At 44.6% G+C, this 26,524-nt stretch overlaps 1 protein-coding gene across 1 annotated transcript in view; it reads left to right on the top strand.

Moving 5' to 3' along the window:
- The first annotated feature begins 324 nt into the window (after positions 1-324).
- Positions 325-26,524, top strand: part of bcl9 (BCL9 transcription coactivator) — a 31,168-nt gene continuing 4,968 nt past the window's right edge. Inside the window, exons 1-7 of the mRNA XM_030780773.1 lie at positions 325-469; positions 11,264-11,339; positions 20,165-20,542; positions 22,920-23,254; positions 24,797-24,907; positions 25,495-25,654; positions 26,403-26,502. Coding sequence (XP_030636633.1) covers positions 20,223-20,542; positions 22,920-23,254; positions 24,797-24,907; positions 25,495-25,654; positions 26,403-26,502 — 1,026 coding nt within the window. The 5' untranslated portion in view covers positions 325-469; positions 11,264-11,339; positions 20,165-20,222. The remainder of the gene's footprint in view (positions 470-11,263; positions 11,340-20,164; positions 20,543-22,919; positions 23,255-24,796; positions 24,908-25,494; positions 25,655-26,402; positions 26,503-26,524) is intronic.

Raw genomic sequence — 26,524 nt, forward strand, 5'->3', positions numbered from 1 at the left:
GAGTCCCGGTCTTCTCTAAATGTTCTTTTGCCCAGTCTCTTCCTCTCCTGAATGGCATGTATTCGTGGCATTAGCCGTGTAGTAGATCGAGTCGTTTAAGTGCAACATGATGTACACATTTGACCATCCCATCTGATCTGATCTCTCTGTTTCTCTTTCTCTTCTAGATTTGTGAATGGATGGTGTGATCTTCGTGAACGAGGAACCTTGAGGTTTTTTTTTTGTTTTGTTTTTGGGTTTTTTTTTTTTTGAAGGATCAGTGACGGTTGTGGCTTCTGGACCTTTGGTTTCTTTTTTTTTTTTTTTTTTTTTTCCCCCCCACACAAACTGCTTTGGTCTCCAACAGTACAGTAGAGACATACGCATACACACACACACACACACACACACACAAACGCAGGGGGAACCTTTTGGCAGGCTCTTCAAATGAGGAGGAGCAGGAGCCTTTGAGACCTGAGGGTCATCTAAGGTACAGTGACTTATCAGACACACACACACACAACCAATCAAAATATCTCTCTCTCTCTCTCTCTCTCTCTCTCTCTCTCTCTCTCTCTCTCTCTCTCTCTCTCTCTCTCTCTCTCTCTTTCTCTCTCTCTTTCTCTTTCTCATTGACACAGACACACAAACTGTATACGCGCAGTGCAGTGTCCAGTGTGTAGGGAAACTGTTCATAGGTTCAGAGTAATGTCTGAAAGTGTGATGTGGCCATGATGCCATGTGATGTGGTACAGTTTTTTTTTTGTTTTTTTTTTTTTTCCCCAATTTGATTTATTGACACACCTAAATCTTATTTAGAGTTGTAAACCTGTGACCATGAGGGTGTGATTTTGAACTTAGCCTGGAGGACCAAATGTTCTGTAAATGTCCTTCATTTTGTTCTCAGAATGACAAAACAGCTCCTTTTAAATTGAAAAGAAACTGTATGTATGTTTACAGCTCAGAGGTTGGGACTTTTTTTTATTAAAAGATGCCTTTGTACCTGAACCTTGAGCGAGGTTGAATCAGGTACAAATCTCATGTTTATGAATTCAAGGCTAGACGTACATAATCAAATGAAAGCTCTCCAAATTGCAGGACTACTCTCCCATGTAATTTTTGCACCCTGGTTTTAGATGTTGGTTGTGTGGTGGTTGAGGAGCAGTTACAGGAATGATATTTTTGAACTGTGTCAGTAAATCTCCCTGCAGTGTGTCTTTCACACTGTCAAATGCCAGTTTGCCAAACCCAGTCTCCACTGGTTAGCACGACTGCCGGGGGGGGTAGGCGACGGGTGGCGACCCTCTCTCGTACTTGACAGACAGCTGCACGTCAGTAACACTGAATATCAGCGAAAAGAAAATGTGTAATGGATATAGTGATTTCTGGTTTTTTGGGTTTTTTTTGGCCTTAGAGAAACTTTAAAGTAACCCCCCCCCCGCCCCCCACCCCCACCCTGTTTTTCCTGATTGTGCTTGGCCGATCGTCTGGCTGTATCATATCAGAGAGTTGGCCGTGGTTTCAGCGGGCCCTGAAGTGAGCGATGGTAAGGCTGTTTCTCTTTGAGCTGTGGATAAATACACAGCGGTTAAGACGCCCTTAGTGCTGTGAAATTGCTTTAATGCGGCGATAATATGACCCTAATTGCTAGTGTTTAGGTTCAGGTATTGGATATCGGGTGTGAACCGGCCATTTGGAGACGGGCGCGAAGACGAGTAATTCCTTAAAATGGAGCGTGAACGCTTTTGTCTTAAGGTGGTTTTTGTTTGTAGAAAGGAGGGGTTCGTCCTGCCAGAGAGGGATGTTTCATGAAACCTGTTAGTGTGTGTGTGTGTGCGCGCCTGTGTGTGTGTGTGCGCGCCTGTGTGTGTGTGTGTGTGTCTGGGCCCTGGGCAGTTGGGTCGTGCACCCTGCGGTCCAGCCAGACGGTCTCAGACTGTAGGTCAGTCCCAAAGCCTCTGCCTCCTCCCGGCCCCCATTCATTACTGACAGAGTTTGTCTCACACACACACACACACAGAGCGAGGTGGCCCCTTGTCCCACAGAGATAGGAGAGCATGCCAACCTGTAATCACAGGCATAGCCCTCCTGCCTGTGTCCCTCTCCGTTTCTCTAATGGCCTCTAATATGTGTGTGCGTGCGTGTGCGTGTGTGTGTGTTGTGTTTGTGTGTACATGTATATATTTGTGAGAGACTGATAGGAAGGTAACCGTCTGTGTAATGACTCACCCATTTGTTTGCTCTCTTCATCAGAGACATTATCTGTTGAGGTGTGTTTTTCGTTTGCTGTTTAGCTGTTAGTTGCTTTGATTATTGATGGTAATTATAGGTATTAAGTTGAAGTTTAAATCATTTCCACCAGATGAGGCAGAGCAATCTTCAGAGGAAACATTAAAATTGTTGTTCATTTTTATTTCTACTTTTTTTTGTTTTTGTAGAAAATGTCTTTCTTTAGTTATATTTTGAACTCTTGGTTTTGTTTTAATGCAAAAGTACCATACTTCTTAAAATATATATATTTTTTTGCACTTGGTAAGTGAACTCAGTTGAACTTGAACTCAAGAAAGTAATGAGAAGAAACAAAAAAATGGTATCAGGTTTAATTTTAACTTAGAATTAAATGTGGAAAACATGAAATGACTGAGGCAAATAAGGCATTCTGTTTGAAATTGCTTTTATTCCATTCAAAAATTGGAAATTCTGCTCATAAAGGCCAACTTTAAGTTCTGCAGCAGGTTTCTGAGAGAAAGTTGAATTGCGTTTGAGCCTGGCACAGTTTAATGACCAGCGGTTTGGGGTTTATGGCATCGGAGGGCATTTTCTGTCATTAAAAACTGCTTTTTGCGAGAAAATGTGATTCGAAGTGTCAAACACAGCTGGGTCTCGGAGTAGTTTTTGCTTTAGAGTTATCTTACATCACCTTAAATAAATCAAAATGGAAAACATTCACAAGTAATTTCTCTTTGTGTGACGCCATGAGCTACGTTGGCTCAAGTGTTTCATCTGTGGAATGCTGTCTGAGGTCATCTCAATACCTCACACACATTTATGTGGAGAGATTATTGATCGGGGGGGGGGGGGGGGGAAGATTGATGTTATAAACAAGTTCAGATAACTCTTTAATCGTCGATGGAGCTGGTTTACGCAGATCGTTGAAAACGCAGGTTGGCGTCGTAAGCTAGTTTAGGTCCTCTAGCCGCTGTCTGCCCGGGATCAGTCGGAATGCTTGGAAAGGCAAGTCAGCGATGCTAATCTTTCCCCAGTAAAGTGATGGTCCTCCCTTTTCACTGGTGTCCAACTGACTCACATCTGACCCGGAAGGGCGCACCTGGCCATCTGTCACCATGGCAGCTGGCATGAAGAATGGAGTTTAGCAAAAGAAAAGGAAAAAAAAAAAGAGAGAGCGTTTAATCTCGATACGGTAACCGTTCCGTAAGGCCCGTCACGTCGAAGACATTAAGAGTTGGAACTGGCCTTTTCGCCTTCAGACGGGGTGGCTGGTCGCCCTCTTTCTCACAGTTTTGGCTTTTTACTCATAGCCTGGCTGAATGGTAACGTTGCCTCCCGGATCAGGCGATGAACCGTCCCGTGTGCTAGGGCTGTCAGGTTCACGGGACTCGCTGTCCCTGACGGACGAGCTGACTTACTGACTGACTTACTGGCTGTCAACCCGAGACACGTGGTTTTTTTTTGGAGAGCCCTCTAAAACGCAGCACTGTGTCAAACAAAAAGAGGAGAGAAAATGTTTAGGCCCCCCCTCACCCCCCTTCTCATTTCACGCCTGAAGACCATGCATCACACTCAAACCCACTTAGGTTTGGTCATACAGTGATTATGCAGTTTTTTGGGTTTTTTTTTTTTTTTTTTTGTGATGAGATCTCAGTGTATGAGCTCATTGTGTGAACATGGCTCAGAAGGTGCCAGGACTTTGCTTGATACCTTATCCCTCTCACTGCTGAAAACTGTGGGATGTGCTTTTTTGGAACGGTCCACTGGCTTTTGTAGTAAAGCAGGGAGGGCTGGTTGGTGCTAGGGGGATATTTAATGTATGTGAGTGCGGGGCGGGGGGGGTTGGTGAGAGATGTTGGTATGCTCTTAGCTGTAAGAAGAGAATGCTGGGAGGATTTTCTCCCTTCTTTTTCCCCCTTCGCGCTCTCTCTCTCTCTCTCTCTCTCTCTCTCTCTCTCTCCTCTTGTCCTATCCTCCCCAAATGTAATCTCTCTTGCTAATCATGGACTTTTTTATTCTCTTTCTCTTAAATAATATATTTTTTTTAATTCACCCCTATAAAATGGCTTGGCTTTTCATTCGGGCAGGAGACCTGGCAACCCGGGGATGTGTACGAATGTGCTGGCGGCTCTCTTGCCAAATACTCCGGCCTCTTTTTTTTTTTCTTTTAATTTTTTATTTATTTTCTCTCTCTCTCCCTCTCTCTCTCTCTCTCTCCTTCTCTCTCTCTCTCTCTCTCTCTCTCTCTCTTTTTTTTTTTTTTGGAGAGAGCCACAGCTGTGCCAACGTTTCCCTGCCATGCCAGAAGCAGGTTGTGTCACTATGCGACAGTGCCAGCGTGAGCGGGCCGCCGTGCCAGCCCTGTTAAATGGGCCGGTTTTTTTGAACAGTGTGTCATTCTGTTTGGACTTGCTTGCGAGAGGCAGATAGCAGTGGCGGGGATAAAGCTCGGGAAGAGCTTCCCCACTATAACCCGACTCAATGCTCTGCGGAGGAGGGTTTTTTTTGGAGCCGCGGCGGCCCTGACGAGGCTCCCGGCCACGGACAGCGGGCCAAACAGGCTGCAGAACCTCCTGCTCTGGTTGTTTTATGGTTGCGATGAGAATACGGTAAGAGTGCTGAGGTAGCTCAACCGTGTTACGAACACAATGCAAAACTTGTCTCCTGGTAACTTCTGGTTATTTCAGTCTGACCTCTCTTCTGTCTTGTTGTGTGTGTGTGTGTGTGTGTGTGTGTGTGTGTGTGTTTGCACGCACGCATGTGCACCCTTTTTACGTGCCAGCGCACCTCACCCCTCTCACCAGCTTGTCGTGTGACATCATGTCATTCAGGCGCCATGTGTTTGGCAGTGAGTTGGCGTCTGCGAGCCCATGCCAGAAGCAGCAGCAGTAGCTAGCGTAGCAAGAGGCCCACAACACAAGAGGTTCATGGACACTTGACTAAACAAAGGCAAACACACACAGTCAGGAGGATAGTCTTGCAGTCAGAAAGGGGGGCGGGGGGGGGGGGGGGGGGGTAGGAGCAAATGGACGCTCGCTGTCAGGGTTCGGCGAGTTCAAGCTAGGCCTGCGCAATTCTCGACTAATGCCTTCGGAAAAATTTTCTCCTGCAAACGTGCTTTATTATCATAGCAGATCTGGAAATGAGAACCATGGGAATTCGGGTATTCCGGACATGTTTGTGTGTAGGTAATGCAATTTAGAAACATACTTTGAACTCTCTTTGTTGCTATGACCCCGCTCCATACGACAGTTACAAATAGGATCTCAATAGAGTCTATTTGCAGGAACCAAACCACGAAACACACAGGCCTTGCTTATCTGGGTTGGCATAGCCTGGGTATCTAAAGCTCATTTCGTTACCAGTGCTTGACTTAACACAGGTACCTTAACATCACATCCACCTGAATCTTGGATTTGAAATTCCCAGTTTGAAGTTCCCAATTTTCCCTTCCCAAAGTCTCATCTCTACCTCCCTCCTGTCTCTCCGTCTTTCCGTGGTTGGTCAACAAACAGTCTGGCCCTGGGGTGGAGCAGGGCAGAGGGAGCAGTGTGATACCGTTGTGAGGAGGTGGGTGGGCCAAGACGGAGAAGATGAAGATGAATGGAGGTTGTCCCATGGGTTGTCAGAGTCTTTAGACGCCTCTAAATGGCTGTCAGACTGCAGCCAGTACCGTTACTCAGTGCTGCTCAACAACTAACTCTCGCTCGCTCGCTCTCTCTCTCCCTCTCTAACTCTCTAACTCTCTCACTCTCTCTGTCCTGCTCTCACTCACTCTTTCTGTAGAACAACGCAATACAAAATTGTTAACGGTATAACGAGTGAAAAACTTCTTTTCGTCTCTGCAAATTGTGTTTTTTCTTTTCTTTTTTTTTTCTTCCAAACTTCACTTGCACACACCCGCACACAAACCTCCATTCCTTCTCCTCCTGCGGTTAATATGGTTAAACTGGTTTGTTCGAACGTGTAAGGAATGCAATTGTGTAACCATGGGTGCGAGTGTGGCGTCAGCTCTGGAAGGGTTAAATTCTACCTTGTCTGCGCGCGAGTCAGACTTCAGACGCTTGCCTCATGCTGCCGAGCGTCATGTTCCCGTGTTCCTCAATAGAGGCTTGTCATTTTCAAGCTCTGAGGTTGGGGGGGGGGGGGTTGATGGACAGACTGATGTGCATCAATCAAGATTTATCCATCCGAGATCAGCCACCTGTCATGTAGCTATGACTTGGTTCCCTCTTCCGTGTTGGTTCTTAAGCACACGTCAGCTGCCACCTGTCTGAGCAGACTTCATTTAAGCTTTTAATAAGGCCACGGTCATAACGCGTTTTGCACATGGCGGTAACACAACCCCGGCCAGAGGGACTTCAGACCTCACAAGAGCCAGTCCTATGAAGACTGGGAGCTCTTCAAGTGTAAGGGGTATTCTGTGTGTTTGGAAACTTGAGTTACCCCGGGAAGTTGGATTAGCGTCCTGAAGGGGAGATCGTGATCGTATGGCATCGATTGATTGATCTGTTCGTCTGATTAGCAGGAGGGAGAGGGAGAGCTGATGAGGAGAATGGCTGTGTACGGTCTGTGTAGTCGTGTAGTCGACGCTCGTTCGTCTTGCAACGCTTCGATGACGCCAAGATGCGTATGTGCTGGACAGCTCGAGTGTTTACATCTGAAATGAGCAACCCTGCTCTTTTTGGCTATTTTCAGAAAGGCTAAATTGTACAGGGCTGAATTTTGTTTAGGGAAAATTCACTGAGAATAGTAGTTTTGCTTATGCTAATTTCCAAAATACAGGCCTCAAATTTGAGTATCACTTTTAAGTCTGGCATGGACAGTTTACCATTACCAGAAAAGCTGGGTTTCCCAAAAAAACACAACGATGACTGACCCAAAACACCACAACTGAACTTCGGAAGGGTTTGTTGATAAGTTGACGTTTGAAAAAGATGAATATGTGTGGGATGCAGAATGGTCATTTGGAGAAAGTAGTTTGTGTGTGTGTGTGTGAGTAAAGTGTACAGTTTGATTTGTAAATTGCATTGTAGAAGCTTTAGCAGTATTTTCTTTTAGTATAAATAGTTGCTGACAGCACAGATGTAATCAGAGGTGGGTGTAGGGACATGCCCCCCCCCCCCCCCCCCACCCCCCCAAACACACACACACGCACGCATACACACACACAAAATTGGCAGGAATTTTTTCCCCTATCTGCACTCTGCACAAATGGCCCTTGTGCTGGCTGTGTCGGTTCTCTGAGCTCCTGTCCGACTCTTATAGCTGACTCACCCGCTTGCCTGTGCTGAACGCGTAGACTCCAAAGTTAGCGATCCCTCTTGCGCGAATCTCTGTTCTCACACAGTCTGTTTAGCACAGCGCGCATGCATCTGCTTCACGAGCCTGCGATGATGCTAAGTGTCAGGTCGCGTGCCAGTTACAAAACTCAAACCGGGGGGAAGATAAGACGGGGATTGAAAAGAATACGGCTTCCTCACCAGTTAGGATTGTTGATTTTTGGTAAATTATGTTCACTTAAGTAAGCCAAGCCAAGCAAACAAACAAACGGTGTACCTGCTAATCGCCATAGCAATGCAATGTGCATTGCAGAAAAGAGAAAATTTTGCTTCTTTTGGTGTTGACGTAAATGAAATGGCCAAGTTCAAATGTGCACAACTGAGCCTGTTGCGTTTTTTTTTTTTTTTTTAAACACACTACCCCTTAATATCCTCGGTAACTCTGGCCTAAAACTGAAAAGCAGAACTAGGATTAAAAACGGCTGTAATTGCACTCTGAAAACTGCGGCGAATTGAACTTTTTTTTTTGTCAGCGTTTTCCATCGTTTGTGTAAGTTGCTTGATTCCTGTTACCGTTAGAGGGTTCAGAAGAGCTTGGCGTTCTTAGCCAGCGATGCAGAATGGCAGGAAATGAATTTAAAAATTTGCCTTTTTTTTTTTTTTTTTTTTTTTTGCTGAAGGGCTCTTAAACACCCTGCCTGATTTTGTGTGTGTGTGTGTGTTTTTTTTCTTTTTCCCAGCGTCTCTTCTTAATTACACGACTAGCTGAATGGAATTTGATGATCCTCCCTCACTGTGCATATGGTCATTGTATTTGTGTAGAACTTTAGGGAGCAGACAGTGGTGTTAACGTTTCAGATGTCGTATAGATGTTTGTGGTGATGGCCAAGGGTTTCAGCTGAGCTTAAGTAAAACTTGAGTTCTTTTTGTTTGTTTGTTTGTTTGTTTGTTTTGGTTATTTGGACTTAGTTTTTTTTAAAATATATATGGATTTTGATTAGAATTATGAGGTTTGCTGTTTTTCTTTTTTGTTTTGTTTTGTTTTGGGTTTTTTTTCTGTTGAGTTTGAGGAGGAACAGAGATGGAGGGCTGCGTTTTTGCCCAAAGTATGAGCGGTATTTTTATTGCATTAAATGCTTTTGAATTAGGCGTCAGTGGTATATTAAAGGGTTTTTTTTTTTTTTCTCCCTGTTTTATTAATTTGATAGTGGTAGGAAAGGCTCTTGAGTGGGCACGGTTGTGTTGTGCTTGTTGTTTTTATAGAGACAAGGAGGTTTGAGTGTGTTGCTTTTGGGATTTGGTTATTAGAGTGTTGTATTAATTTACATGGAGTTGATGTAATAATTGAGTGGGTTGGGTTTTATGCATGGGGTTTTGAGTAGGTAGAATAGTTATTTGATAGTGTTGAGTTTTGTGTGTGTGTGTGTGTGTGTGTGTGTGTGGATTTGGGTGTGTGTGTGGGGAGGGTGTTTACAGAGTGAGTGAACATTAAGCCTGTGTTGTTGTTGTGTATTGTGACTGTGTGAAGGGTGTGTGTGTGTGAGGTGTGTGCGCGCGCGTGTGAGTGCAGTTGTTTTGGAAAGAGAACTGCAGATCATGCTCCTCTCATTAAGTATGGGAGCCGCGGTAGCAGTTTTGCCGCAGTCGCTCATTAATGCAAACCCTATGACTGTCATTTCTGATGGCTCTCTGCACTAACACGAACAGACACACACACACACACACACACACACACCCCGCTACCTGGGCACCACAGACAACCAGCTCTGCCAGTAATATCTTACAGTCTGTGTTGTCGACATGAAGCTTCATCATATGCATATTAGTAAATTATATATATATATAGATACAGATAAATACACACTTAAGATTCATATATACAGCATAGACTACAACAGTCTGTCATACATATTTATTTGGCAAATACATTTATATATACATACACTTTCTGTTTTTTTTTATTTATACAAACTTTCTGTTTTTGTTAGCACACCTGAGATTTTTTTCTTGTTTTGCCTTTTGTGGTGGTAATTTGATGAGTGGACTTTCAGTTGGTTGTGTATTTTGTGAGGTAGGTGGTGTAGAGGTGGTAGGCTAGTTGTGTGTGTGTGTGTGTGTGTGTGTGTGAATGGCTGTGAGTTAAACTTAGTTTGAATAAAAGTACCATTTATTTTCTTCTTCCCCTGACGTGTATTAACGGAGCCAACCTTACTCTGCCTGCAGGCTCTCTTCGTCTGTCTCACACACACACACACACACACACACACACACACACACACACACACACACACACTCTCTCTCTCTCCTGAGGCAGTATCTCAAACGTAGGCTCTTCCCTCTGGGTTTGTTCTTGTTTCCTCACAGTTGGCTATTTGCACAGTCACGGGAGCCCAGATAGTCTATATGCTTATGTTTGTTCCTGCTACCCACTGATACCTCTCAGTGTTCCAGTCAGAAGAGAAAACAAACACCACAAACCGAAAGATGTGTTTGTATTCGGTCTTCTCTGGTGGAACTTACTGGTATCCCAGTGTCTCAGACCTGTTGGTTGTCGTTTACTGAACTTTTTTTTTTTTCCCCCCTCAGATGCATACCAGAGTTTTACTGACTTAACCTAGGGTGCTTTTGTTTGTGATTGAAAACTAGAGTTTTGTAAAAGAATTCATCGTCGTAAAAAAAAAAAAAAAAAAAAAGTTCTTCTCCAGAATTGGCTTGTTGATTATTGGCTGTTCCCTGGTGCTGGACAGCCTTAACATTTTCCTCACCAAAACAACAGCCCTGTTACAACCAAACGGCGAGATTAACGGTGCGTTAGCTACTGCGGCTAGTTGGCTTTGACGAGCCCGGTGTCGCTTTCATTCAGTTTTGGCCGAGTGTCGAGTTTTGACATGTATTTCCTCCATCTTTCTCCCTTTACACACACACACACAAGCATATAGACTCACTTAACGCACAATGCGGATAAGGGGAGTTAAGCAGGCTAGCACAGAGGTTGACCCCCCCCCCCGCCTTCCAGTCTGGATGATCTTCTTTGGCTCTCCCCATCAACTTCATTGGCTCAAGTACAGACTCTGTAAGCAGATTAACTCACCCACTGAAAGGTGAGGAGTTGCTCAGTCCCGAATGAGTAGGCAAGTGTTGGGAACGTGGGCTAGGTTCATGCATTCTTGTGTGTGTCTGTCTGTCTGTCTGTGTGTGTGTGTGTTTCGCGTAGCTCGTGAAGTTTAAGACGGTGTTTGGTCCAATACTCAAGCTTCTTAGTTCTGTTCAGTGGCGTCTGTTACCTTTTTTTTTTTTTAAGGTGTGTCCAAATCTCTTAGCTGAGATGAGGTTTGAATGTGCCAGTGAGTGGCAATCCTTGTGTTTGGAACGGTTAAAGTATGGAAGGGAGTGACTCCTTGTTCATTGATATAGTACAGAGACATAATGCACACATTCACACACAAAGATCTTCGAGGAAAGAAATAGCAACCCACCCGTGGTTTTAAATCACCTCCTTGTAACCAGCACACTGTTGCTTTTATTTCACTTCAACACAAAGAACTTCACAACTCTCAAGACATTTTGACTCCACATGCTTTTTTTTTTTTTTGCTTTTTTTTTTTTTTTTAAACGTCTAGAGTATAGTCATCTGTCCTGTGTGTCTGAGCCAGTGTGGCCTTGCTTTACTGCTATTACTCACGGTGTCTCCCCCCCCCTCCCCCCTCTCCCCTTTTTTTCTTTCTTTTTCTCTCTCTTCTTTCTTCCCCTCTCTCTCTCTTTTCCTCTGGCAGATCTCTGGAGTGTTGTATCCCGTTGCAGTGCAGAGGCAGTCATGGCCACGGCTATATCGTGACACACAGGGACATGGTGAGTGCCGTGAACATGGCCTGCGTCGCATGAGCCATGTCAAACAAGGGTTCCCTGGCAGGGGGTCCAACACACACTGACACACACACACACACAGAGAGAGAGAGCGAGAGAGAGAGAGGGGGTGGGAGGGAAAGATGGCAGGCGTCTTACAGCAGAAGACATTGAATGCGAGGAAGAGGAAACGGAGGAGTCAACGCGCCGTCTTACTGCGGAGGAGAAAAATGGCTCGATAGAGGAGGGTCGGTGTTTCAGTGTAGAAATCAAGGGATTGTGGGATAGAGAGAGCGAGAGAGAGAGAGAGAGAGATGAGCAGGACAGGGCACAGTGGGAAGAGAGAGGATTTAAAGAAAGAAGAGATGGGACAGCTGCAATGACCAGACAAAGGAATAATGGAATCTAGTCAATGATTTTTTTTTTTTTTGGATGAGGGAATGGAGAGATTGCAAATGGATCGAAGAGAAAATTAATGGATAGTGCTAAAGAAAGGAAACATTTTTAACAAACATATAATAGAGATGAAAATTAGAGAACGATTCATGAATACTTGATTTTTTTTTTCTGGAATATTGGTGACCTTCAGTCGCTCAGAATTTGAAAGAATATTAGCTGTGGGTATACCACTGTTCTTACTCGCATATTTTTCAAAATAACCAAGGTAATTCAACGAAAAACCTTTGTCGTGGAAAATACAGCGATCAAAATTAGAGAACAGTAACCATTGTAGCAGAAAAAGAAGCTTACAAAATGATATTTTTTGATGGTTACAGCTTTCAAAAATCACTAAGAAGTGCACGGGCCCTTGCTTTGAATGACTTCAGCCCATCTGATCCCACAGGACATCACCACTTTCTCAAACTGCTCTGGTTTGATCTGGTTCCGCTCTCTTTCCAGTCTCTTCCACAGTTCGGTAACTGTAGTGAGTTTCTTAGCCATGACTTTGACACCAGTGATCATCCAGAGATTCCTGATCGGGTTCAGATCAGGACTCTGGACCGGCCATTTCATTATTTCAGGGTTTTCAGCTTCAAGGAAGTGCTTTACCCGTTTTGCAGTGTGACGAGGGGCGTTGTCTTGCATAAAAATTTGCGGGCTGATTGGGAGATGCTCGCAGGGTTGTGTTGCCAAAAGAGGTTCTGATAAACATTAGCATTCACCTTGCCTTGTAGCTGTACGAGAGGCTCAACTCCTGCTGGAGAAAACACCCCCCCCTCCCCAAACCATGGTGCTTCCTCCTCCAAACTTAACTGACTTCTTCACACAGTTTTGGTTCAGTCTTTTCCCAGTTCAATGCCGAACAAATCCCATCTGACCCAGCTAAATGAAACTTGGCTCTCAACACTTAAGTGAACTTTGGACCAGTTCTCCTCTGTCCAATACAGCATGCTCCTCAGCAAAGGTTAGTCTAGCCTTTTTGATTTTTTTTTTTTTTTCTCTGCTGGTGAGAGGCTTGGTCACTGCGGAGTGGGCTTTCAGTCCGAATTCTCCCGCGCGGCGAGACAGAACCCTGCCCCGTCGAGCGCCGAATTGGCGAGCAGTTCTGGCTGCAGCGTCGAACCGATTTCCCCATCGAGAGTCTCCCGATCGTCCTGCTCTCTCGTGTGTTTGTCTTACGTGGACAACCTGCGTTTTTCGGGGGCTTGAATGAAGCAGTGTCGTCGTAAAGCTTCCGTATCCTAGAAATTACGCTCTTGGAACGAGCAGCTTCACTTGCCACGGCTGACGGGGTGATCCCTTCGGCCTTCATCTGAGCGACCTGCTGTCACAGGGTTTCAGTCACCTTGGAGCAGCTCAGCCATCTTGCAAAAATGATTATGGGTGTTGCCAGACAAATAGGGTATGTCAGATGATTAAGGAAATTAGCACAAGGTGCCAGATTAGCACCGAGAACTGTGAAGTATCCCAAAGTGTTCTCTGATTTTGATCACAGCTCTTTTTTCAAATTTCTCTTAAGTTTTTGTATTGTTTTTAAATTATGAAATACGCTTCAACTACATCCCTATGTATTCATGTTGGGATAACTTTAGATTGGGAGAAGCACTGACTTTGAAATTTAGGAAAATGTAAGCTGTTCTCTAATTTGTATTTGCATTGTTCTCTACTGTATTTGCATCTTACATTCCTCACAACTGGTAACAACTGAGAATGCTCTGTATGTCTTCTAGAATGTTCTGGATTGTTGAATGACTTAAAATTTCTGAAAGCCAAATTATAGTTTAGCAATAGTACAGCCGGAATGTCAATTCCCAATTTCCAAGTTTTCCGTGTTGTCGTGCCTTCAAAAAAAAAAAAATATATATATATATACACCCAGCTTATAGATATATTAATGCTGGTTTAGTATGTTATATTTCACATGCCATGTAGCGTAATACGTGGTGCTTTTGTGTGGAGCTGGAGCCCTGTGCTAGGACATGCAGTAGAATGCATTGAATCTGCCCTCCCTGCTGCCTCAGAATCAGGTTATCCGACTGACCACTAGCTGAGCTGATCAGAATGCATTGGAGCTCTGTGGACGGATTTCTGCCCTAAGCTCTTTAAATCCATAATTATAGTTTTCAACATGAACTCTGGTTTTTTGGCTTGCCCAGACATTTGAGCCTGGGTGCATCCCAGCATGCTGAAATGGATTTCTCTCCCTATCCTCCCCTCCCCTCCTCTCTCTCTCTCTCTCTCTCACTCTCTCTCTCTCATGTTCTCTCTCTCTCTCTCTCTCTCTCTCTCTCTCTCATATGCTCTCTCTCTCTTTCTCTCTCTCTCTCTCTCTCTCTCTCTCTCTCTCTCTCTTCCACCTTTTTAAATTGCAGTCTGATGGGTTGCATTCTCTTAGCGGCTCAGACTACCTCTGTCTGGTAGTCAGGAGGAAAAAAAAAAAAAACCTCTCACGGAAAAAGCGCTTACCGAATTGAACGGCTTCAATTTCATTTCACTAGTGGTGCTAAACGGCCACTAATGACCTCAAAAGCCTGGCGTTTCTAAGAACGAGTGTGAAAACCAGGGGCTGGTTCATGGGCGTCTCTTTTACCTGGGCATTCGTGAATGAAAGCCCACACTTAAGCACTCTCTCACTGTCCCACGTTTACCATTTAGTACCGAGGCCCAGATCTCACAGGGATGGATGGGCAACAGTAGACGTCACATGCAGTGGCTGTACGGCCCACACTTGCCTGATAGAGGACCAGATATCGACTTCCGTAGTCCTGGCGAACGCAGTTCTGTGGACTGAGGGTGGCTGATCCCAGATCAGCGGTCTTTATCTCAGGTACTTGTTACGTATTGGGGGCAATGACTGAATTTCGTTAACTGGGAACTTACGGAAACAGCAGTGTTTTGGTTTTCATGCCCCTCATATGTCCTTTGAGCTTGAAAGGCAAGAAGGAGACTCAGAGAACAGATTAGACATGAAATAACGACTGAAATTGAACAGTTGCCTTTTGGTGAAGAGAGTCCTTCTGGTTTGTTGCTCTGAAATATTTTAGTCATAGTAACTGTTGCCGATATGTTTCGGGGGTTTTTTTTCTTTCTTTCTTTGTTTTTTTTTTTTTTTTTGGAAGTAGAAATATTGCAAAAAAGGAGGCGGTGTGATTCTGGGTAGTCGCAGACAAAAGCTTATAAATCCGTTGGCTTTTTAGTCGTAGTATAAATTATTTACCTTGTCTGCTTTTAAGCACATCAGGGTCCTCATTTCACACTCTCTCTCTCTCTCCCTCTCCCATACACACACACACACACACACATGCACGCGCACAAACACACACACATATCAGACTCTTGCCCTTTAGTTATCATGCATGCAGTGGTGTGTGTGTGTGTGTGTTTACATGAGAGTGATGTGTCTGTGTGGGGGTGTGTGTGTTTACATGAGAGCAGTGTGTGTGCGCACATGTGTATGTATGTGTGTGTGTGTGTGTGTGTGGGTGCATGAGGCAGAGGATAAAGAGAGATAGCATACAGGTTGTCGGGGTGCCTTGGAAGCCTGCTCTGGCCCTACAGTCAGTTTATAATCCAGTGATTGTGGACAGGCGTGTGTGTGTGTGTGTGTGTGTGTGTGTGTGTGTGAGAGAGAGAGAGCGTGAGCCTTTGTCCCTGCAGGCAGCCAAGCACAGAGCAGAGAGGGGAAGAGTAGGGTGGTGAGGGAGAGAAGGGGGAGAGGGAGAAATTGAGAGACAGAGAGAGAAAGAGAGAGAGAGAGAGCGGGGGAGTTTCTCACTGATCAGTTGTGGCTTAGCTTCAAAATGGGATTTACATAATATGCCTGGCCTTTTTAAAGCGAGAGAGGGAACAAAGAGGATATGGAAGCTGTGTGTGTGTGTGCGTGTGCGCGTGTGTGTCCACCCCGTGTGTGTGTGTGTCCACCCCATGTGTGTGTGTGTGTGTGTGTGTTTGAAGACACATTTTTGTGTGTGTGTGCGTCCACCATGTGTGTGTGTGTTTGAAGACACATTTTTGTGTGTGTGTGTGTGTGTGTGTGTGTGGTGGGAGTGTGCGGTGGTCTGGTCTCCATAAAACCAACAGGAGAGTGATCGTTGCACCACAGTCATCTCTCTCTCTCTCTCTCTCTCTCTCTCTCTCTCTCTGTCTCTCTCTCTCTTTCTCTGTCTCTCTCTTTCTCACCCCCCCCCACTCTCTCTCTCTCTCTCTCTCTGTCTCTCCCCCCCCCCCCTCTCTGTCTCTCTCCTGTTAACCTGCTAATTGGAGCTGAATGACTTAAATTTATGGATCTCTGTTGATGCCGTGTCTCCAGTGATTATGTGGATCGGTGTCCGCTACATTTACTCTCAGCTGTTTACTGTGTTTTTAGCCTAATATTCACAGCTTTTTTTCTCTGTCTCTGGCTTAGAGATGATGGTCTTGAAGAGGAAAAAAAACAAGAAATAATTCATAAGTGCTGTAACACCCACATTGTGTTTGGAGTGTAAAACCTCTTTTCAAGGTCAAAGCTGCTCCAGTTCGTCAGTGTGCCAAAATTATGAAAATTCGTTTTATGCTAATGTGATTGTGTGTGTGTGTGTGTGTGTGTGTGTATATATGTGTGTGTGTGTGTTTTTTTTTTTTAGTGTTAGTTTGCAGCCCTTGAGCAATGCAAAATGGAAATGTAGTTGAGGATGCTTTGCTTTAACCGAATAACTGAGGCAAGACCTTTCCCGTAAACAACTCATTACACAGTTCATATGGCGATTTAAGAATGTGCTCCCCGTGGCACCGGAGACTGCTGTGGACCGGCTCTGTGTGTGTGTGTGTGTGTGTGTGTGTGTGTGTGTGTGTAGCTCTCTCTACATTAGACACTGTCTACCACTCATACGCACAGTACATCCAATGCCCTGTAGCAATGCTCACAGCTGTATTCCTAGTCTGTGTGTGTATACTACATTTCAGTGCCCCGCTGTTGATGCCTTTGAATACAGATTAGGCATATAGTGAGAATGAGAGTTGTTTAGCATACAGAGAATAGGAAGATGTTGGAGTGTACCATCATGGCACCGTGCTGTTTTTCTTCTAATAGGCTGATTTATGTGGTTACCATTTTGTGTTAGTTTTTTGTTTTTTTTGTATTTGTATTGTTATACTTATGAGATCTAAGTTCACACAAGGATAGGAGTCCTCTATTCGTTAACAAAGGTGTGCTTTTTTCTTTTCTTTTCTTTTTTTTTTTTTGGTATTTCTGTTTCTTGTTTTTTGTTTGTCTTCTTGGTTACGGTCAGGGTTGTCGGCCTTCAGTTTCAGTAAAATGGATGCGTAAGCGAACAGCCCTGGCTAATAGTGCATTACGTGTGTGTGTGTGTGTTCTTTCATTTGTGTGCACACACCCATATGTATGTGTTTTCAGTCGACACTCGAGAGTCTCTGACCTGACCTGACCTAGTTAATGCGAAAGCCCTACATCCCTAGCTAGCTCCTACTGTTTGTTTGGTTGTTGTGTGTGTGTGTGGGTTTTTTTTTTTTTGTTTTTTTTTTCTAAATTCATTCTTTTCCGGTTTTGGCTGCATATCCGGTTGCCTGGTAAACCGTGTCAACCGTTTATTTTCTCAATCCCTGAGGCTGAGCAGGAAGTGTTGGAGCATTCCAGAATGTTTGTTCGTCTCCACGAGGGAAGTGTACGAGCCTTGGCTGGAATGCGCGACACAGATTCTTGTCCCCCCTTCTCCAGCCCCTTGAACTGGTTTCTTTTTGCAAAAACCCCACTCCCAGCTACTTATGGGCGATTGGAGAGGATCTTGGTTTTCATTCATGCCCTTAGCTACACATTTTTGTTCAAATATGCAAGCTCTGGGGTTTTTGTTTTTAATTGATACACAAGAAATAAAAATGAATAATTTAATCCGTGCTTTCTCTGTTTGTAATGCTTTTTTTTTTAGCTTTTCTTTTTTTGGATCTTTAAAAGACCTGGAGATATGACAATATGGAAAAAAAGGGGGGGGGGTGGAGGGAGAGAAATCTGTGTGTGTGTGTGTGTGTTTGTGTGCGGATATGCATTCTAACTCTCAACCAGACTGTTGTGTTTTCAAAGCGGTTGGATTCAGGCACCGGCAGGGTTGCCATGGCAACGGTGTCGGTCCGTGTTTGCGTATGAAGAGAAATGTCTCTCCTGGGCTGGGAGGGTTGACTGGGATGCTGCTGCTGGCGATTTTAAAAGACTCTTTGACTGAGGAGGATCCAGATCCATTTTTACCGTTTTATCACAAACGCAACGCAAGTCTGTGCCCGGTACCGTTTCGCTAGAACATTCATTCAGAATGTTCTGTCTGATATGGGAAGATACTGACTGCAATAATATATAATTTATATTGTTCTATTTTTTACATGAAATGTAGGTGAATTGTTCTTCGAGTCTGTAAAATGTGTAAGCTAGAACGGAAAGAAAGCAAGCCCTTGAGATTGTTCCTTGCAGTTTATCTGGTCATGTCCTTCTAAAGCAAACGCAAGGAATCAAAAACGTCTTTGTAAGTAAACAGTAGACCTGATATTTAAGTATATTACTCATCTCAGCTCTGATTCATAATTTGACAAGGGGTTCAACAAAACACCCCCCCCACCCCCGGTCAATCCTTCTCAAGTACCAGTCTTATGAAACCGAAACGCTCAAGTTCTTTTTTTGCCCCCCCCCCCCCCCCCGCTCTACCAAACAGGTCTTTGTGGAGCTTTTTTTTTTTAAGACTCTGTGAGAGTGACCATTTCTCATACCCTCGCTGCCTTAATCCCTTCCCTCTCAGATCACGCCGTTAACGGCGTCTCGGTGAAGCTCCAAAATGGTGCCCGAGCCTCTGCTCCTGCAGCTCTTTTCAGCCTGCTCCTTCAGTCCCACACGGCCCCTCTACCCTTTACCCAGAGGGGAGTCATGGAACCACTTACATCATTAGAGTGTCTTGGAAGCCGTCCGAAATATTTTCTGGATGACAACGCAATCTGACAGTGCAGCTTTCTTTTTTTTTTTTTTTTTGAAAGGTTTCTCGTATCCTAACCAGAGGGAAGAGCGGCGTGCCCTCACCGCAAAAACGTACACAGTTCCCCCCCCCCCCCCCGTAATCCCCGACGCAAAAGACGGCGCTGTCGTGCCGAAACGAACTCTCGGGCTCGAGGCTTTAAATTTGCAACCGCCTGCCGCAACCACACAAACCACCATAAATGTGAAACTTACTTACTCATGTAATGGATCTCCAGTCTTTCCAAGTTCCCCCCCCCCCCTTTTTGCTTTTTTACCTGCTCTGTGCTGGAGAGTACGTGGACCCTTTGTCATCCAGGTGTATGAAGAGTTCGTGTTGACTCATGATTAGGCCTCAGGTGTTTCTGGAGAGAGAGAGAGAGGTCACTTTAGGTTGTTCCCAGCGCGAAGAATCTGTCTGGGCTCTGAGGAATAGATGCACCATCTTGTGATTGTGTTTCAAAGGACCTGAACCCTGAGGAAACCGAGTAATAAATGTCAGAAATGTTACAGATGGAGAAGGGAGGGGGTGTGGGGGCAGCAGTCTGAAGACACATGGTCTGTCTTATCTAAGACCTATGTTAACAGAATTGTCATGTTAAACTTCTTTTTCTATTATTGATGTTTCTGCCCTTTAGGTCTCGTCGTAATTTCGAGCCTTTGAAAACCCTGACCCCGTTTTACGGTTCTGTACTGTACTGTTCCGTGTGGTTAGTGATGACTTGGGAGATTTTGTTCAGGTTTTTCTTTTTTTTTCTTTTCCTTTTTTTTTTTTTGTCCCCTCCACTGTTTTGCACGTGTTCCTCACCTTTTCACTCAGTTTAGGTGAGATCTTGAGACAGCAGACAGATCTTTTATATTAATACCTTGTGTTCGTTTGTTGATTAAGCGTTTGTTGGGTGCATGGTGATGCGGTGGGTAGCACTGTCACCTCACGGCAAGAAGGTCCGGGGTTCGATTCCCGGCCGGGGCCACCAGGGCCCACTCTGTGTGGAGTTTGCATGTTCTCCCCACGTGTGTGTGTGGGTTTCCTCCGGAAGGTCTGGTTTCATTCCACAGTCCAGAGATGCAGGTCAGGCGAATTGGAGATACTAGGTGCGCGTGAGTGCGTGAATGTGTTTGTCTGTGTGTCTGCCCTGCGATGGACTGTCGACTTGTCTGGGGTGTTTCCCTGCCTTTCGCCCAGTGAATGCTGAGTGACCCTAATTAGGATAAGTAGTGTAGATAATGAGTGAGTGAGTGAGTATTCCATCTCTGACTAGGGGGTTTGTGCTTGCTTTTCAGGCCTACAGTTCTTTGAATGGAGTGGGTTTAAACTCTCTCTTACATATTCTCTCTCTCTCTCTCTCTCTCTCTCTCTCTCTCTGTCTCCCTCTTGCTCTCCCTCTCTCTCCCTCTGGTTTAGTGTGGCCAGGAGCTGTGAGGGCTCCTCGGGGGAGACTCCAGGCATACCCACACAGAGAATGCTGGAGGTGCAAGAGGAGCGAGGAGCAGGAGCAGCAGCCGGAGCAGCAGCAGCAGCAGCAGCAGCGGGAAACCTGAGTGGCAGGAAAGAGCGTGGAGCGAAAGAGCACGAGGAGGGCCAGGACTGCAGCAGCCCTGCCGCAAACGCCGGCCCCAGGAGTGCCAGGGCCAAGGCTACGTCCGCACACACCGCACTCTCTCACACACACACGCCCAGCCCTCACCAGCACTCTAGTCCAGCCTCTGTTCCCTTGGGACTGCCGTCAATGCATTCCAGCAACCCCAAAGTGAGGAACTCTCCATCGGCTAACACTCAGAGGTGAGCGCGGAGCGTAGAACGGTTTGAAGGTGTCGTGGTATTGCGAGCGCTTTGAACCGCCTCGGTTTGTAGTATCGGCGCCCGCACAATTTAGAAAGTATTAATCCGTCCTCTGTCCTCGACTGCGTGGATTGGACCATGGCAGGTTAGTTGTATTTGACCGGTTCTCAGGGCTGTATGTCTGCTTAATTTTTTTTTCTTGCACCTTTTTTTTTTCAGTACCAAATCTGGGGCTCGAGGTTTTTTTTTTTTTCCCTTTCAATATTTGCCATTATGCTAAGCCTTAGTTGTAATTATTCAGGGAGCTGTATTTTTTTTGTCTAGATAACATTACATTCAGGCTAACATCCAAATGACATTGCCTACAAGAGAGACCACCAATTTGTCAATCAGTCCTCTCTAGTGCGGTATTTAGACCTCAATCAAATGTGACTAATCAACTGTCTCTTGTGGAGTGGAAAACACCAGTGGCTGAGGTAACTTTAGAGACTGACTTGGGCAGTAGTGCCATGTAGGCAGAACGGTTTTGGATATATTCCATTGTCTGATCGTGGGCCCGTGTAACTGACCCAGTTCAGCTGATCCAGCTGCTGAGAACGGTTCATCCCGCCCTGCATGGGAGACAGACTCCTCCAACAAAGTCCTAGCTGACTCATGTTTTCTGGAGTTGGTTAAAGAATGAACATCTGGTCTGCCAAGATCCCGCTGGGCCTCTCTTGCACTGGGCATTGCGGCCATTGCTGGCCCAGGTTTGGACTTGGAGGACATTTTGGATCAAGATTGCTGCAGTAGCCATCTTGGCTCAAAATTCATAGCTTTTTTTTTTTTTTTTTTTTGCTGAGACTACGTTGTATCTTTTGGAGCTTTTTGTCATTTTTTGAAGGGAGTTGAGTCTTAACTCTGTTGAACCTTTTTTTTTTTTTTTTTTTTTTTTTTTTTAAATTATAAGTATAAATTTATCTTCATTTTCCTGAGGTACTGGGTATATTTTCAACAGCCTGTGAAACTATGTGCCTGCTCCCTCCTTTATTTGTTTTTGTTGTGTTTTTTTTTTCTCCGAAATGACTTCGTTACCCTTAGAGACCGGTTTTTGCAGATGATTCACACATTCACTCAGGTCAGGCCACAGTAGATTTTTTTTCCCCCTCTCCATATCTGATTGGAGTTGCCCCCTCTGCCACCTTAGCTTAGCGATGTGTACCTGGTCTCCATGGTAACCCAGCTTTGTGGATCCAGAGGGAGGCACAGCGGCCCGGTGTAGCTAGCTTGTGACCAATCTGGTTAAACAGGCCGCTGATTACTTATTAACTCGGTGTTCTGTCAACAGTAAAAGTTAGAATGGATCACAAGGTCGCCATGTTTACCGTGTTGCGTCACCTGCATGCGTCAGGGGCTCTTCTGACGGCCGACGCTCAACCGACTGGGATGTTTCTCCAGGGTGTGGTCTGGGTTCTCGCCTTTGACCAGTCAGCTGAGAGAAGCTCCGGGTCACAGGAGATCAAGTTGAGTCGGTTATGAGGAGCTTGCAGGCTTGTTTCCTCATTCTGTTTCTCGATGCCCAGCTTTGTTGAGTCATGACTAAGGTTGTTTTGAGGTGTTTTAGATGTTTCACATTCAAATGTGATGAATAGAATGCACGTGTAGTCTTGCTTGAGCGAAATTTCTCCTGGGTTCTGAAAGATAAGCAGGGTTTTGTTTTGGTTTTTTTCCCTGGTGTGGTGTACTAAATGGTGCTCTGGGATATTTAGCACCGCTTATAGAACCCATAATCTCTGATGTTGACCAGTACATGAGTGATTGTTTCCAGAAAGTTCCCTTGTTGTTGTTTGCTATTTAGATCAGCTAATGATAATTTGATTCTAGTGGCTCTTTTGGGAGATTCTTAATTCAGTTTTCCTCAGTAAAAATATAAATAAATTTCACTTATTTGTCTGCTCATGCTGCAATATTTAAAATGAAATTGGTAGAAATACTCACGGGAGGTGAATGAACTCATTACTGTCTTAGGAATCGTTGGCTACTTCTGTCCTTTTCGCGTGTGTTTGGAAGGAAGGGGAATATTTGATGACTGTTGCTTCTATTTTTAGTAGTTGTACATGGATATGGGAAATCAAGTTACACGAGGTATTGGTCAGTGGGTCTGTTTAAGCTAATGTCCTCAGATTGTCCTTTACTTAGAGAGGTGGAAGAATGCAGAAAATATTATTGAAGCAAGTAGCTTTTTCAGTGTATTGTCCAACTACGAGGAGGACGGCAGGATTCTATGGAACTTCATTCATTGATAGATCCTGGGAAAACCAGTGTAAATGTAAACTGTCCATTAACCAGAAATGATTGTGGGACGTCATCGTTCTCCTACACTTGTCTCCTCTTCCAGCAGTCCAAAATCCAAGCAGGAGGCCATGGTGAGGTCACCACCAGTGATGTCTCCTTCCAGCGCCGCGCAGATGGACTCCAAACTCCCCAATCAGGGAAAGCAAGGGGGTGCCGGCAGCCAATCACAGCCCTCCCCTTGCGACCCCAAGTCGCTGAGTGGAAGCCACACGCCAAAAGGCCCCCAAGGGCCAGTGGGGAGCATGGGACTGAAAAATGGACAGGGCCTGAACTCAGGCAATGGGGCAAAAGGCAAGATTAAACGGGAGAGAAGCACTTCAGTAGAGTCATTCGAACAGAGGGATACAGGAACGCCCAACAACGAGGGGGACCAGAAAGGTAAGAAGAGCGTCGTTTTGTGAACCGTTGCTTTGTGAAGTGGGTCGCTCTTTGTTGCATCTTCGTGTGTCCTTTACAATGGCTTGAACTTGTCGTCTCGTGGTTTCGGGTCAGTTATTATACCCAGAAAGTAGGGATGGATCTTTTGATTCATTACTTTTCTGAGGAGTGGAGTTCGCTTGCCCTCTGATGGGAGTCTGCTCTGTTTTTTTGTTTTTTTGTTTTTTTTTAGGTTATCTACATTGCCAGAATGATCAGAAGAGCAGTTAGCGGCCTATTTGATAGCTTAAATGATATTAACTTGCTGTTTTCTAGACTGCTAAAATAACTGGAAATAACGTAAAGGTCAGATATTGCAGATATTGCATAGTTAACGCTTTTTAAGCACGTTGCATGATGCGGATTCATTTTTACGTGTATTGTGGGGCTGCTGTTTGGTTTGTGTTAACGTTCGTGTTGTCCTTGCGTTTTTTTTCTTGTGTATTATCCCTGCGTGTTGGTTTAACATATACATGCCCTGGCCTTGCTCTGAAATACCCTTGCAGCCTCTGGACCCGAACGTAGCGTGTCAGTGGAGTCGCGCGTTTTCACATTGGCTGTGTTTTTCTGGCGTGTGTATGTTTGCTCCCTCCCTCATGGCTCAGCTCAAGGCTATAGTGCTGCATTAAGACATCCACACCCCCCTGTATGTCTCCTAGTGGAAACATCACAGTATAGGCTTGAGCTGAGGAAGCGCCAAGGAATATACCATTTACCAGGCTTTGAGAGGGGGGTAGCCTCTTTTTCAGACTGAGTGTGTTAACCAATCCAAGGGACCCCTGCTGGTGGTTAATATATCTGTGTTGAAACTGTCCCCGCTTTGACTGTGGTGGTTATATCAGAATCTGGTTTAGATAACTGGAAGGAGGGGGGAAAAAAAATCCACATATTTCCTGTGTTGTAAATCTCCCAGTTGTTTTTATTCCAAGATGTCAGTGCATTATATTTGGACTGTTTCTTGAAACTCAGTGCCCTATACTTTTAAATTTATGTTACAACTGCCATATGAGTGTTAATGAAGACATTGGATGTGAGATGAAAAGCAGAGTGAAAGAATGTATGCGTTTAAAGGAAATGTTGCGTTGGACGAGACAGAGTTGATATGTTATATTTGTTTGTGTATGTGTGTGTGTGTGTGTGTGTTTATCCAGGCCGTTGGGAATTTGCTCATATTCTTTGTTTGATATCACACATTGTGTGCATTCTACATGGGAGTTCCTATTGTAATTTGTCTCTTTATGTTGGATTCATTACCCTGATCTGTGTGGCTCTTCAGTGTCTTACGCAATGTCTGCTGCTGATCTTATAGAGTTTTTCATAAAGGTAGTCTGCGTTGGTTATGGAAGGCCTCAAAAACAGTGCAGCTTACAGAAATGTCAATAGTCATTTTTATTCTCTTGCTCTCTCCCTCGCTCTCTCTCTCTCTCTCTCTCTCTCTCTCTCTCTCTTTCTGTTTCTGTCTCTCTCTCTGTCTCTATCTATCTGTCTGTCTACCTCTCTCAGAGCTGGGCAGTAGGGCTAAGAGGTTATGTGTGGCAGAGAGACGGCAGCCCTACAGCGGAGCTGACTGGTGCTCAGGGGGCGAGAGTGATGAGGATGACCCAGGATTCTTCAGTAAGTACCGGTTACAGCACTGACTGTAAATTTAGAATCTGAGTCGTCATGAGGAACAGCTGACCTTTTAACCAGCCAGTAGCTTAGTTTTGAAAAGTGAGAAGTATTGCTTTCAGTTATTTCATGTGCTCTTCCTTGTACATTGGAGTGCAGAAAACAGTGCTTGCTGACATCTAGACTTCAGCTCAGATATACATTTTACAAGATAAATGTTCTATAGACAGTAAATATGAGACCTGCCACAAGTAGGTTGTAGCAGTGTGGGATGTTACTGGAAAGTTGAGTTTTCGCTAAAATAAATTTGAATTTAAGTCATGATTAAGCCTACTTACTTAAGTTGTAATGTAGCATTCTGCCTGTACTCATTGGGCACCTTTTAGGAATTGGGTGAGCTTGAGAGAGCTTCCTGTAATTGACACCCTTATACCATTAACACCAAGATAAGAAAGTGTAATGAATTTTACATCACTCTTAAAGTCTGAAGTGTTAAACAGATTTATTTGGACAAGCGTAGATGCCACTTCTTTACATATTTTCTCTAAATGTTTCATTCTTGTCTGTCTCATTCATGTTTTTCTCTCACACAGACTGTAATTCCACAGAAATGAAACCAGACCCCAGTACCCTTGCTTCCTCTACACCTACCCACAATGCAATGGGAGGACAGAGTACAGCTTCTGAAATGGGCAGTGGTCAAAAACCTGGGTCAAAGGTTGTTTACGTATTCACAACAGAAATGGCCAACAAGTAAGAATGTTTCTACTTTTGATCGTGTTGTTACATGCACTGGTTCAGTGTCAGTCAAGTTTTTATCCAGTAACAGATGCTACTAAGTCTAGGCTGTCAGCATTACATCAAAAACCCTGATGAGTCCAGCTATCACAGCAAATCTAAACTCCCTTCCTCAGGCAATATCTGTCTCTTTGCTGAGCTTAGTCGAGGCCTTTGCAGAGTGTTGATAAGTGTGAGTGTAAGTGATGACACTGATACATTAGCTGAGACTGAAGCAACTGTCACCCGAACCTTCAGACGACTCTCAGCAGGATGCCGAATAGTACTGACAGGGAATGTCAGGGACCCTGACATGCATGACGTCCATAAAGGGAGATTCCCCCCAAGAGGGGCGTTTGTTGTATTGGTTCTGACATTACATGAGAAAGGAGACAAGTCTTGTCACACATCTGGCTCTGATTTAGCTGCATTTGTTTGTCTTCAATGGCTGCCAGTAGCATTTCTGTACACAAGGTCATTAACAACAGTCCATGCATTCATACGCAGAGTCACATATCTTTCTTTCACACTCTCTTTTTTTGTGCTCTTTTGTTTTGCTCAATAAATTGGAACCTATTTAGGCCACTTTTGTCATTAAATGTTAAATAACAATTAAACACAATTACCCTGTCTACTTAATGTTTCAAAGAGAACCCCAGGCAAACTGGTGCATTATCTGTTATTTTCAGTGCACTGATTTGAATGCGCTCTTCTCTTCTTGTAGGGCTGCAGATGCTGTCATAACAGGCCATGCCGACAACATCATTGCTTATCACATGAACAATATCTCCAATGGCAAGGGCAACAAGCCTCAACTTCCCCTGGTAACAAACATTTCATTGCTGA

This window comes from Chanos chanos, chromosome 7, assembly GCF_902362185.1.
Source record: "Chanos chanos chromosome 7, fChaCha1.1, whole genome shotgun sequence".
In the NCBI taxonomy this organism is placed as follows: domain Eukaryota; kingdom Metazoa; phylum Chordata; class Actinopteri; order Gonorynchiformes; family Chanidae; genus Chanos; species Chanos chanos.